The following is a 14,443-nucleotide window of genomic DNA, read 5'->3' as shown; positions in this document are numbered from 1 at the left end:
TAATTACTGCCGCACAGCTTTAGCCCTTTTTTGACGTGTGTTGCGACTAGGATGTATTTACATGGTCACGCCTTCACAATTCCGCGTTCCTCCCATTCTCTCGCAGTGAGTCGCAAGCTGTCGCAAGTGTTAATTGCGTCCAAGATGCAGGCGGATTTGGTGCTTGCTGCACATGCGTGATAGTGTTTTTTTGTTTAATGCGCCTAAAACGGACTTTGCGTCCGACACTAAATGAGGTCCTGTATGCTCTCCCCGTGTTTGCGTGGGATTCCTCCGGGTGTTTCGGTTTCCTCCCACACTCCAAAAACATACTAGTAGGTCAGTTGGCTGCTATTAAATTGCCCTTTGTCTCTCTTGGTCTGTCTGTGTGTGTGTGTGTGTATGTATGTTAAGGAATTTAGATTGTAAGCTCCAATAGGGCAGGGACTGATGTGAATGAGTTCTCTGTACAGCGCTGAGGAATTATTGGCGCTATATAAATAGATCATGATGATGATTTAGCTACCGAGTCTCCTATGTTATATTTGAAGAAAATGTATTGTTTCTTGTTCACACTGTGACTAATGTAGACTTGGATATTCACCCGTCAAGAGGCGTATTTTTTGTGGGTGCTGGAGAGATGGCACACAAAACACAATGATGATAATGAAGATCAGAAGCAGTAACTGGCCTCTTCTGACCCTAGCTGATCATACTTAAATCATTAGTGTGGTTGCTATTCTATATTAAATTGCGTGTTTATTTGTGTAAATGAATTGATATTTTGTATTTAATAAAATTTTATTTGTGTTTTGTATTTAATTACATTTTATATGATAAATGCGGCATTTGCATTTAATAATTGTGAAGACATGACACGCCATTGTGGGACAGAAGTATACACACTTATTACATCTGACGTACACCTGACACAAACGTTAGTGATGTACAGCTGGATGCATCTAGCTGAACATATGCATGTAAATGTGTTTTTTAATGCATGCATCTTTTCCTGTGTATGCTTCTATCTCTACATGAGCCCCAATAAGAGCACTATATTAATGTTGAGGAACCTTATTTTGCTTTTTTCTAAATGCATAGTACACAAAACATTATGTAGTGATGCAATACACTAGTGATTGTGCACCTGGTGACGTGTTCACACTCTAGACACCCTCAAACACGCTCTGCTTCCTTATGTCTAGTCAAGAGTAATGCACGTTAAAGTTTGATATCATTATGTAAGCTATGGGCAGATTTAAGGGGCACCTGTATTAAAGCTGGGTAATACCCTGTAATAGGAATATAGTATCCATTTAGATAAATGGCTTTTATGTTTTGATGTACTGACCAGGACACCATTTAATTGAATGACTGAAAAAATGAAGAGATTTCTGCAGCTAGGAGGAGTCTTGTTGAGTTAGAGTGTAAATAGGATAAAGTAGTGGAGAAGAGATTGCTGGTAATGGTCTGAGAGGGGAAAAGGAGTGTTAAAGAAATCAAATAGAGCAAAATATGGAGAAAACAAGGTCAAGGTATTGGTATTACGATGAGTAGAAGAGTCAATGTACTAAGAGATTTTGAAGGAGAAGGTTAGAGAGTAATTTGGGGGTAGCGCTTAGCTAGGAAATGTTCAAGAAATTTATCAGGTGAACCAGGTGGATGGTAGATCACAACAACACTCAGACTGGGTACACATTACAGCAGTGGTTCCCAAACTTTTGCAGTTTGCGGCATCCTTAGAGTCTCCATAATTTTTTCAAGGCACCCCTCCAAAATAATTACTGAGCAGTCCTATTTTAGAAGTAGTTGGGTCAAAAAAAATTAATAAGTATTTAGGTCAGGACAGAAATACTTATTTAGTTGTATGCAAAAATGCCCCTCTGCATCCAGACACACTGTCCCCTCTCACGTTGTCCCCCCTCCTCTGCATCGACACACTGCCCCCTCTCTCACGCTGTCCCCTCTGCCCTCTCATGCTGCGCCCCTCCTCTGCCACGCTGCCCCATCCTCTGCCCTCTGTCACGCTGCCCCCCCCTCCTCTGCCCTCTGTCACGCTCCCTCTCACTCTGCCGCGGCCAGCCAGAGAAAAAACAAAACAAAAACTTACCAATCCACGCGGCACCGGGATCCAGCATCCTCCTCTCTCCCGCGGCTTGTCACTGAATGTCGATATTCAGTGACAAGCTGCGGGAGAGAGGAGGATGCTGGGTTCCGGCGCCGCGCGGATTGGTAAGTTTTTGTTTTGTTTGCTTTTTCTCTGGCTGGCCCGCGGCACCTCTGGGAGCCGCGGCGCACACTTTGGCAACCACTGCACTACAGTGTTTGCAGCAGATTATCGGACCAATCAGACGATAAACGACTGATTGGGCCGATATCAAAGTAGTGTGAACCCTGCAATGATTATCATCATCAACATTTATTTATATAACGCCAGGAAATTCCGTAGCGCTTTACAAATGGGAACAAACATTTATAAAACAATACTGGGTAATACATACAATCAGAGAGGTAAGAGGACCCTGCTTGCAAGCTTAAGCTGGGTACACACTACACGGTTTTCGTCCAATAATCGGCTAAATCAGCCAACATACGACCGCTCGTTCAAAAGTCGGGTCAGTGTGTGCAGTGACACGATGGTCGAAAGTCTGCCCAAATGGACGATTGTCGCCTCATTTGGTTGGTCGTACCGTTTAATATTTTCGTTCCAATCTCGTTTCCGTTGTGTAGTGTGTATAAACTTCCGATCGATCCACAACAGTGAGTACGAAATTACAGTCATTGTTCACGACAACATGGCTGTAAAAAAGTCGCTAAAGGGACGTCCTCTCTTCCCTTTATCGTCCTAAACAAGGCTAGTGTGTATGCAGTCCATGGACCGAGCGATCGGAACATCGATCGCATGTAAAATCGATCGGCATAAAAAGTTGGTGGAAAATACTGTAGTGCGTACTTAACTTTACACTCTATGACGGATTATCGTTCCTAAGCACATTTTATTGTTGATCGAAATTTGTAAACTGAAGTAAAAATCTAATTCAACAATGAAACGACAATTTAGCTATCAGTGTGCAATCACTGAGAGGAGACTATGATAGTGTGCCTCTACATTCTCTAGAGACATGTGGCTGACAGCGGTTTACAAACTATGTTTACCACCATCAGGCCCGGTTGTAAGCAAGGTGAAGGACTACTTGGTATTTATTTTGGATTAAGTATGCCTTGAAAAAATTATGAAGACCCTAAGAGTGCCTTGAACTGAGCAAGTTTGGAATCCACTGGGCTATGGTATCCTTCACCACTTCTTTATTCTTCTTGCCCCTGGGCCAAAGATTGCCAGTGCCTATAATCTGCAACATTTATCACTTGCCTTCTATCAAAATAATCATAATCATTATTTATTTGGACAATCATCACAGATATGACATGTATACAGTAAGCATAATAAATATATGAAAACATTTACACAAGATAGCAACATCAGGTACAGCATGGAAGAATAGGAATGAATTCTCGTCACACACAGTACAATCATAATGCATTCATATGGCTACAAATATCCATTATGTTGGAATGTTAAACTGTAGCACAATGATCCATCTCAATAAAGTTTTACCAAAACGAATCCCTCTTTCAAAATGGCGAACTCAGCCGCAAGCACGGAAGTGTGGCCTGATTCAAAAACATCAATGTCCTTACAATGTGGCAAGTCCCGTGTGAAGATGGCGGCCGCACTTCCAATCAATGAGCGTGACTGCCCCTCCCAATATGGCAGAGCCAATGTACCGCGAGATGGGCGTGGTAACGGGACGTCACCAAGGTGATTTCCCGGCAGCACCCACGTTTACGCTGACTTTAAGGTTGCGCGTTGAGGTCGGGGCAGTAAAGCACGTCACGCAGGCCGGCTGGAAGATGGCGGCTCCGGGGGAATATTTCAGCGTTGGCTCCCAGGTCTCATGCCTGACCTGCCAGGAGACGCGGCTGCAGGGAGAGGTGGTGGCCTTCGACTACCAGAGCAAGATGCTGGCGCTCAGTATCCTTTCATACGAGAGTGATCCGGGGAGGGCAGAGGCCGGGGGACGGGGGAGACACCACTGGGCAAGGTGCTGTCTGCAGGGCAGCTGATGCGTGCAGGTGGTGGGAGGCTGGGGCACCGGGGAGGAGCGGGAGTCCTCCATTCATTCTGCCTGTGCTCTTAGATTACTAACACTCATGATGGGGTAAGAGCCAGCGGGCAGAGCCTGATCACAGCAGTCTATGGAGACATCCATGTCCTATGGATGCAGCATGCTGGAGCTGTGGGGATGTAGTGTTTATGCCAGGGAGCAGCAGGGGCCAGTCACCGTTGTTGCTACGTGCACCGATGCATGCCCAGGTTTCCTTTCGATTTATTTTGGTGGGGATGAGTCTTGTTTTTGTTGTCTAGTCAGACGTACATATGTGGTTGTAAGAAAGATCAGTATAGTAGAATTGTGTTATATATTTGTCTGTTTTTGGTGTAGTTTTGCAATGAGACTAAATTGTCTGGAAGCACATATTTTAGTTCTCTATCTCAAAGGCTGGTGTTTTGTAACGATTTGTGCAGGATAGAAGTTTTATCAGTCTTACATATACTTGTGGACATTATGAAGTGGAGTTCTTGCTTGTTGCAAATTTAGTCATCTGCTTATTCTGGTACAAAAGTGATGGTTTGTGACTGGAATACATATAACACTTAGCTAATAGAGCTGCCCATATATGTTAAAATCTTAAGAACCTACTGTTTTTAAATTGTAAGAAAATGTGTGGCGATGGCAATTATGTTGGGATATGTGTCTGAGACGGGCGATAATATCTGTAATGGTAGATCATTTTTTAACTAGAAATGGTGAAATGCAGGTTATTTGAAGCCTGTATCTTCTAATCATATTGTAGAAGACTAATGGGCAAAGTGATTGTTCACATCTTAATCTGATAACTTTTGAAATAAAAATGCAAGTGCTGTAATTTACAATGTCTCAAGTGCACAAAGCCCATAATCATCCATTCTCTAAGAAAAACTTGTATTTGTGTCTGCCCATATCTGAAAGGTCTGGTTCTGTTTAAATGTTCATGTGCTAATCACATACATGGCTAGATTCTGTTATTGTCTGACCTCATCCACAATTCATCCTCTTTGAATATTTCTTTATTATTTTGTTGTTGTTCTTCTAATTTGTTTTTACGTGCCCCACCCTGGTCAAATAATAGATGTGGGGCTGTTTTGAATTTGCAGTAAATTAGCTTGTTCTGTGCTCCAGCTTGAAGGCAGCATAGTTTTGTTATTCTACACGGCATACCACTAATATGGTATCGCGCTAGTGTGACTAGTGATGAATCATTTGACTTCACACCTGATTCCATCGAATATTTTTAGTGTCTTGATTTTTGGTCCCCCTGGGTACATGCAAGTCAAAATAGAACTAGACCTGAAAAGTTTAAAGTAAATATGCACAGTATCACTACTTCACATCTTGTAAATTATTTTATATATATTCACAAATTATTAAACTTGCACACCTGCTATTTTTTTTATTTCATTTACTAATTCCAAGATGTTAGTACCTAATAGTAGAATGTGAACTGAAATTCTCCTTTTTCCTTCAAAACTGCAGTATGAGATTTTGTCTGCTTGAGACTATCAATAACAGTTTGGGTGTCGCTAGTGTGAATGTGTTTATCTAGGCTCTCATTGTTTGTTTCTAGGTGTTAAATGTGTTTTTGTTATTGGCACAAGTGGTTTTTTTTACTGCATAGACTAGATTACAATGTTTGTATCTCTTCCCTACTGTAGGTATTGGTTTTGTCTTTGCAAAGTATAGTAACTGAACTCCCACTAATTAGTCTCCCTGGAAGTTAATATGTACATTGCTATTTATGTTATCCATACTATGCTGGTACATTACTCAAAATAATGAAGAGTGCAAGCTCCAGTGGCAATATGAAGAAATTGGCTAAATCGGGTTCCTCAAAGGAAGTTCTAAAACCACACACTTTCTCCTAGTAAGGCTTAGCAGCACTAAAAGCGGTTACAAATTCAATTAAAAATTAATATTTGATCACTAGACAGCATAACATCCAAATCGGAGCAATAAAAATAAGAAAATAAAATCTATCTTTATCACAAACATTCTAAATGTTACCAAAACGCAATTGTCAATCCATATGCCTAGGTACATATGCTTAATACATTGCATCTGTAATTGTTACAATTAACATTGCACAATAGTAGCTCGTTTGAGTACAAACTTTAAATCTAATAAACATATTAATTTGCAAAGATCCTGTAGATAGAAAACTCTACTGAAGTAATAACATGTTTGCCAATAGAAACTTAAAGTATTGGAGACTATTTCAGTAGTGTAGAATGTTTGGTCACCTTACTCTGCTGTGTAGCACAATAAGATATTTATGGCATACAGTCCCCTTATGAACTGTCACACTACGGCCTCAATGTGGAAAAGTCTGAACAGTACTATCAGGACAAATCACAGGAAGATGACTTTATTCGAAAGGCCAAATGTTAAGTTCAAAATATTGAATGTCAGTGACTAGTTTTGTAGCTCAGATTGTCATTATATAAGATGGTAGCTGCAATACCTGGTCAGGTTTCTGGTGTAGGTTAAGGTTTGTAAATTTGTTTTCCTATACATTGAAACCCGCTTCAGTGTCTGTTTTGTGAATATGATTTACAAGAATGTGTTGCCGTAACCTGGCCTAACAATATGTAAGATAACATTTTAGACCCACACAAGCTACTGTAGTTGAGCTGTGATGGAACATTCTTGTGATCAGTGCTACATTTAATGGCATGTAAGGTGTTTATATGAACAACCGTTGAACAGTACGTGTGTAGGAATATTGAGTGTCTCAATTATCTATGAACGCCCATTGTGTATTTTCCTTAACCTCAACATTCACAGAGTGCCCCTCGTCTAGTGGAAAACCCAACCACGCTGACATTCTCCTGCTCAACCTGCAGTATGTGTCTGATGTAAAGGTTCTGAATAATCGCACACAGACACCTCCGCCTCTAGCTTCCCTCAACATCAACAAGGTAGGTGGCATTTTATGTTTAATGTGTGTTGTTAATTTACATTTTAGACCTGAACTAAAAGTAGGAAGTTTTCTGTTGCAGTCTCGGCTATAATAGTAACACTAAAGGTAGTAGCATTATTTTGCTTATCTGGTTTCCAAATAATCCTGATCTAGACATTATCATAGTTTTTCTATGCATGGCCTTTTTGGGAACAATCGGATGATATTGAAGACCAGAAATAACCTTATAGCTTTCCTTACAGGTAAGAAAGGTGACAATAGCCACAACTCTGTTTAAGGCACCCTGCAATTCTATTATGACTTCTTATTAAAGTGCTATTTCACTTCAAGTGAATGCAGAACAGACACAGAGTGACTTCTGTAATTGGTGTGTAAGGACCAGCATGCATTTGTCTTGTTTAAAAAGTTCCCAATATTTTTTATGGGCTGCCACCTACCCATAGTCTTATGGATTTTTTAGATTAAATAATGCAAGAGTGGATGGATCAGTGGCCTAGTTGTTAGCACTTCTGCCTCACAGCACTGGGGTCATGAGTTCAATTCCCGACCATGGCCTTATCTGTGTGGCGTTTGTATGTTCTCCCTGTGTTTGTGTGGGATTCCTCCCACACTCCAAAAACATACTGGTAGGTTAATTGGCTACTATCAAAATTGACCCTAGTCTCTCCCTCTCTGTCTCTCTGTGTGTCTATATTAGGGAATTTAGACTGTAAGCTCCAATGGAGCAGGGACTGATGTGAATGAGTTCTCTGTACAGCGCTGCGGAATTAGTGGTGCTATATAAATTGATGATGATGAAAAGTGCATGAGGTATTCTATCTGTGTGCTAAGGCAGGCACATCAATCTACAGTTAAAGAACAGCTCCACTCATAATGGAATGTCTCCTGTTATCCAGCTTCCCTAGAGTAGGCCACAAGTGTCTTCAGTCCCAGGAACCACTCCCTGGTATTCACCAGTTGCGCATAAGCAAATGCCATTGTCTTGTGAGGCAGAGCCGCTAGGTGGAGTTCAATCTCTGGTCAATAGAAAATATGCACAAGGTGCCACCTTGATCCCATCTGATGCATCTATTGGTTGAAGGTGTTGGGTTTTACTTTTGTTGAAGTGAGAGAAGATAACTTGCCTAAGGGTGACAATCCAATGGAGATTTTTTTTATGGTATTTGCTTACAATAGAAAGTTTAACCCAATTTAAGAGTATTGCATTTAAATATTCTAGTGCAAAAGATACTGTTGGACTGTATGTTACTTTAGGTACATTTAAAGCTGTCTGCCAACCTTAATGGGTAACATTGTCTTGTGATCCTTTACACATGAGTGTTCTTGGATTTGAATTAGTTGAACCTTTATTTGTCTGTTTTTGTATGAATTGGTCATGTACAATTGTTGTACTGCAAACTCTTGTGTGTTTCACTGCCATTCACATGGATAGGACCAGACATAACTAAAATTATTGTTCCTTTTATTTAAACGTGACTACGGTCGTTGCTGGAATCTTTTTAAAGGAAGTCGGACAATTGTGACGTGTACAACATTACAATATGTAAAACAATTGTTCAGTGCAAACAAATCTAATTGGGAAGAATGGAAAATCTATTTAGTTGCTTATTCCCTTTGACATTCATATGAGTATTTGGCTGAACAAGAATGTGTGGACAATTTGTAGTGGAGCCTACATCAGCACATGTGACCAGCCTAAAGTATAGTTGCACATTAATATTTGACTGGCATTTTTTACATAACTTTCAAACCATTGAACAGAGTTTCCTTTTCCTGATGGGTCAAAATCTAATCAGCTAAGAATTGGTCTGTCATGGTGTTTTTATTGGATCAGCAAAGTGCCTCCATTAGTGCATGTTTAGAGGTCACCTACCGACCTAGGAATAAGAGGGGAGCACAGAGGTCAAACGCAGTATGATCAGCTCACTCAGTGCTGTGCTTCAAATGCTGTCTTACTTTACCATTTGGCTTCCTGCATATGTAACCAAAGTGCCATTCACTGGTTCAAGCAGCTGGACTGCTTTATATCTGGCCCAGGATATTTAGAGCTTTGAGCCTTAGGTGTATGATCATAGGAGAAATACTTATACGTTGGGAATTGTTGGCCTTGCAGCAGGTTTCTTGTGAACATACCTCTCAGTGTGTGTGTGGTTGTTTTTTAACTTTTTTTTTTTCCTCTTCTAATGACCCACTCGCAATATGTGAAACTACTCATCTGGGCAGAGTTTGAGTTTCTTTGAACATTACTCCTCCCTCCAATAATGACCCGTGTATCCATCACACCAGGATACCCAGTGCTCTGTGTTGATCTTCACTCTTCCGATACAAATGTTGAGTGGAGAGAGCAGATTTTGTAGGGGTACTTCTCAGAAAAAGGGTGGTTAAAAAAACAAATGTACATTTGCAGCATGTGGTAAATTTAAGAAATAGGCATGCGGAGTTGCAGACTCTGTCCATATGTAAGCAAGACAAAGCGCAGAGAACTGTACATAGGGGCACTCTGAGGCAATCCGTTAATTAATTGTTTATAATAGTAAAGTTGATAACAGACTTTATTGGCACACACCCTTCAGATCATCATCAGCATTTTATTTATATAGCGCCATTAATTCCGCAGCGCTGTACAGAGAACTCTCACATCAGTCCCTGCCCCATTGGGGCTTAGTCTAAATTCACTAACACACACAGACTAGGGTCAGGTTTTTTTTTTTAAGCAGCCAATTAACCTATCAGTATGTTTGTGTTTGGAGTGACAGATAAGATATAGATATTGTGTATAAATCTGAGATGATACCAAGGGTGATACATACTCAAGATGTTAAGCTGTGAATTGGGTATTCAAAAAGAAACCAATGTGTAGTAGGTGCCTATGTAAACAATATGGATGTAGTTTGATAGTGAAATAATTGGTAGGTTCCTAATTTATCAGGCGTATTGCTACAGAATGCATTGCTTTAACTCTTGGCTTTCTTTGTATTTAACTATCTATTTGTCTCTGATTTCTGTAACTTTATTAGTAAAAGTTGATGAGCGTATCAATAAAATGGTCATATGAATGTAGCACGGTGGCTAGCATTGTTGCAGTCATCCATGTGATGTTTGGAATGTCTGCCTCCCCCTCTGTCACACTAGGACTCAAAGTACTTTACATTGTTGCAAAGATGCTATATGAATGTTTTGTGTAGGTAAGAGCGATCTTTATTTTTATTTAATGCTGAACAAAATATTCATACTCCTAATTGATTGCTGGGCTGCAGTAAGTGTGATAATCTATAATCGGCAACTGAACCATTACCACCTCATGAAACAACTGATGGGAGTACTGTCCTCTGCAAATCTGTAAGTGTTTGTGCATTCCAGCCTCAGAATATAGGAAGCCTGTGATGGGCATCTTAAGAAAACAAGTAGAACTGTCTTGCTTTGTGCAGAGCCAGTAACCGCGTTGTGCTGTAACTGCGTGGCCTTTTTGCTTTTAACACCTGCATATTTGGGTATTATGTGGGTTAGTGATAACAGAACCATGTTTATTCTACATTGTAAACATCTTAGCATGAGTTTTCCCTTTTGTATCTGTATGTATATAATATAATCCAGTCCAGTTATTTGGTGACCAATCAATATGTATGTCAGTGCTGCTCACTTTCTGTTGAATTACATATGTATATAACGTCTGATTGCTAGTAGTGTAGAAAATGCTGCCATGCTCATATATAAACCCTTTGTTCCTGCAGCTTGCCAGCAGAGCTCGATTGGAGAAGGAGGAGAAGATGAGCCAGGCTTATGCTATTAGTGCTGGGGTTTCTGTGGATGGGCAACAGCTATTCCAGACCATACATAAGACGTAAGTCCTCCTGGCATCGCCTTGTTCTGTTCTGCTTCAGCTTTCTATGTCTATACCTGACTTTCACTTGGACACTAAATGTGTGTTCTTGATTAAGAACATAGTGGAAGGGGGTGCCAGCCAACAGAGGATTTAAGGCAATGACCAAACAAGCCTGTCAAAGGGATAATACCTGTTAAGATTTGGTGTAATAAAGTTTGTTTGTTGCTTTTTATACTGGGACACTGTTAAAATAATTCTGACCTGAAAATAAATAAATGTTCAATGTCATCTTGTATACTCCTCAGGATAAAGGACTGTAAATGGCAAGAGAAAAACATAATAGTTATGGAGGAGGTAGTTATCTCGCCCCCTTACCAGGTTGAACATTGCAAAGGAAAAGAGGGCAGCGCACTAAGCCATGTTCGGAAAATAGTGAGTACTACGTTTCTGGTTCTTTCAATTTCTTTATCTTTTTATTGCATGTATGTATGAATGTCTCCAGCTTTGTACCCTGTTTGTGGCTTTTAGATGTCAAAAGGCCAAACAACCATGCTAAATTCTGTATGGTAGCAAGGCTCGCTTATAAAGGCATTTGGGTGTACATTGCTAAAGGGGGATGTTCTAGGGGTCCCATCATATTAATAATTGTTTCAGCACAATAGATTTGCATATCCTGATACCTTTTGCTACAGTCTTTAAAGGGACAACAACCGGAAATCATCTTTACTCAGTTGTGTTCAGCACAGTTGAATGCATATTCTAGATGGAAAACTCTGGATTGGTTCTGTTACACCTCCCCATTCTTTCATCTTTTTCAGTCTTTAATGTACAAAAAACTTTTTGGACAGTGGACGAGAGCCACTAAATAAAATAGGGCTGGTCCTAATGAATTAAAAGATCTATGGATAATAGAGTTAATTATGTGAATTAACATATAAACAAGAGCTCTGCTATAAAATCCTTGTTGAAACAACAATACAAGCAATATGGCTAATTGCTGAACTAAATCCATGAAAATATTGCCATAGCATACCTTATACTGCAGATTCTTGTGCTTAATACATAAGTATAATTTAAAAGGATTTCTTTCATGTCTGTGTTTATGGATGATTCACAGTGTGATTGAGTTGCCAACATAGGTGCCATGGCCTGCAGAATAGACTTTAAGGAGGGGATTCAGTTAGGCACATTACACTCAAAATAACGCGGCCTGCGCACTATTACCTTTACTACAGTAAAAGTGCCTATTATTGCAGTAATTTTTAACGATTATTTTTGCGGGTTCAAATTACCGTATGAATCGTAATAGTTCGAAGGCTGTGTTACTTTCGAGAGTAACGTAGCTAATTAAATTCATCCCCTAAGGCAGTGATGGTTAACCTGTGACACTCCAGGTATTGTGAAACTACAAGTCCCAGCATGCTTTGCCAGTAGATAACTAGCTGATAGTTGGCAATCTACTGGCAAAGCATGCTGGGGCTTGTAGTTTCACCTGGGGTGTCACAGGTTAACCATCACTGCCCTAAGGGTTAGTGGACTTGCGTGCGTCCTATAATTCTGACTTCTGCTCCAGAATAGTGACCACACAGGGTTTGGGATCTCATGCAAATTAGCTTGTGTATGTGCCTCAGATACGCATGTAAAAACATGTTTAATGTTTTGCAGACCTCTTGTGTTTACTTAGTATCTCTCTTTCTAGGTTGAGAAACACTTTAGAGATATGGAAACTCAGAAGGGGGTGCAGAGAAACCCAATCCAGCCATCACAGAAAGAGACCAGCACATCCTCCTGAGCCCTCAGACACATCAGCCTAGCTGCCCCCGAGCTGCCTGCTCCTCACCCCACTGTGGTGGGATCCCTGGGAAGAGCTAGAGAGGGACGGGGTAGATGACCTAGGCACAGGGGGTCAATTGGGGTGGGAATGGGTAGCTTTTATTTCTGGACTAGTCCTTCTCAACCCCTTCGTACAATGGCTGCTCTACATTCCCGGTTATGTATTGAAGGGGCTGAGGGGATACTGAGCAATAGAAGACCCCATGGGCTCCAGTTTTTTGTTTTTGGCCATTCAGCTCCAAATCAGAATTTTTCCCGGCATTACATTTCTTCCTCAATGGGATTTTTTTTTTTTTTTTTTAAATCTCTCCCCTTTCCTTTCTTATTCTTTATTTGTGTAAAAGTTATGTTTCTCTTCTGTTCTGTTGCTGGAGGAAATATTCAACCCTTTCTCAGCCAGCGGGCCAAGGCAATGCTTGGCATGCCTCCCTCTGGCCGTGAAGGGGTTATAAAATTGCCTGTAAAAAGGAGAACAAAAACTAAACTTTAAAAAATAAAATAAAAAAAAAACAATCATAAAAAACAAAAAAAATAAAATCGAAAAAACAAAAGTAAACGCTGTCTGCAAGGCTCTTAATTTTATTTGGGTTCGGTGCAATGTGACTAAATCTGATAAGTTACCATGTTCCCCGATAGGTGACACGCTGGGAAGTTCTGTGTAGATAAATGTATGTGTGCAGTTGCATTAAAACATTTGTGTTTTTTTTGTTTTTTTACTATTTTCTTATCTTGACATACCGCTTGCATTGGGCCGCTAGTAAAGAACTGGATCAGTAAGTACTTTGTACACATGGCTAACATATTGGAGGTATCGCATACTAACGAATAAGGAAATGTTGGCCCCTTCACCTATATTGTAAGTTTATAGTCTTCGCATCTGGCAGCACCATATCAGTTTGACTCTCTTCTAAATGTCATAATGCGCTGCAATGACTTCTTTACTGACTAATGTATGGTCCGTGTGGAGTTTGTTTATAGCGTGGACAGTGGTTTTCAAACATTAAATACCAAGCAAGGACAAATCTTCACCTGCATATAAATCATTGTGTTCATGTATATATAATTTATAGTCTGTTCCATAATAAATTCTAAGTTAGAGTCCTCTGTTGGGTGTTAATGTTGCTGTAACTTCTATTCAGGCACACTGCTTATCAAATCCTAAACTGATCTTGGATATTCAGGCATGTAATGCAGCTTTGAATAACAGTCAGTTTTGCAGCAGACACAAGATCAGAGCTCTCTGCTGCTCTACACCAGTTCCTCTTACACAGTATCCAATAGATTGATGCAATTGTTCTTGTGAATGAGGAGATGCTACTTTTAAGCTCAAAGTGGAGTTCTTTTGAAGTACTGTTTTTAAATGTACTAGTTTGACAGATGTATAGTAATGTGTAATCTGCTGGGTTCTGGGCACTGGACAGCTGGATCTGTAATGGGCATTGTATAGTAGAGGTCACGTTAAAACGATTGTCCTGGGAGCAAGTCTTTCCATTTGGATTCATACTGAATTAAACACCCATTGGCTTTGTAACTATCTGGAACTGTGCTCCTCTTCAGTGGTCTAACTTTGGGGGAAGCTTAGTCCTACATATCCAGTGTCCTTTTTGCGTAGCGTCCCAGTTGGTATCCTTTGTACCTGGGCTTGGCCTTTGGCCATGTCTTGGCAGCTGTCAGCAACAACTTACATAGCATGAGGCTATCTCTCCAGTTGGTCGGAATTGGGTTGTTCAC

At 40.3% G+C, this 14,443-nt stretch overlaps 1 protein-coding gene across 1 annotated transcript; it reads left to right on the top strand.

Annotated features, from left to right (window-relative positions):
* Window positions 1–3,834: 3,834 nt before the first annotated feature.
* Window positions 3,835–13,417, top strand: LSM12 (LSM12 homolog). The gene is made up of 5 exons (XM_075177248.1): window positions 3,835–4,012; window positions 6,921–7,054; window positions 10,788–10,897; window positions 11,185–11,311; window positions 12,579–13,417. Exons 1-5 carry the CDS (start codon window positions 3,892–3,894, stop codon window positions 12,669–12,671), a joined length of 585 nt encoding a protein of 194 aa, XP_075033349.1. The 5' UTR covers window positions 3,835–3,891; the 3' UTR covers window positions 12,672–13,417.
* Window positions 13,418–14,443: the final 1,026 nt, after the last annotated feature.

The sequence above is a fragment of the Mixophyes fleayi genome, chromosome 6, assembly GCF_038048845.1.
Source record: "Mixophyes fleayi isolate aMixFle1 chromosome 6, aMixFle1.hap1, whole genome shotgun sequence".
Taxonomy (NCBI): Eukaryota; Metazoa; Chordata; class Amphibia; order Anura; family Limnodynastidae; genus Mixophyes; species Mixophyes fleayi.
This window is presented reverse-complemented; position numbering and strand designations above follow the sequence as displayed.

Bases quoted from the DNA above. Each gene is read 5' to 3' on its own strand.
- LSM12 (XM_075177248.1), top strand. From the start codon at position 3,892: ATGGCGGCTCCGGGGGAATATTTCAGCGTTGGCTCCCAGGTCTCATGC. The intron at 7,055-10,787 runs GTAGGTGGCATT...TTGTTCCTGCAG, and splicing joins CTTCCCTCAACATCAACAAG to CTTGCCAGCAGAGCTCGATT. The intron at 11,312-12,578 runs GTGAGTACTACG...CTCTCTTTCTAG, and splicing joins TAAGCCATGTTCGGAAAATA to GTTGAGAAACACTTTAGAGA.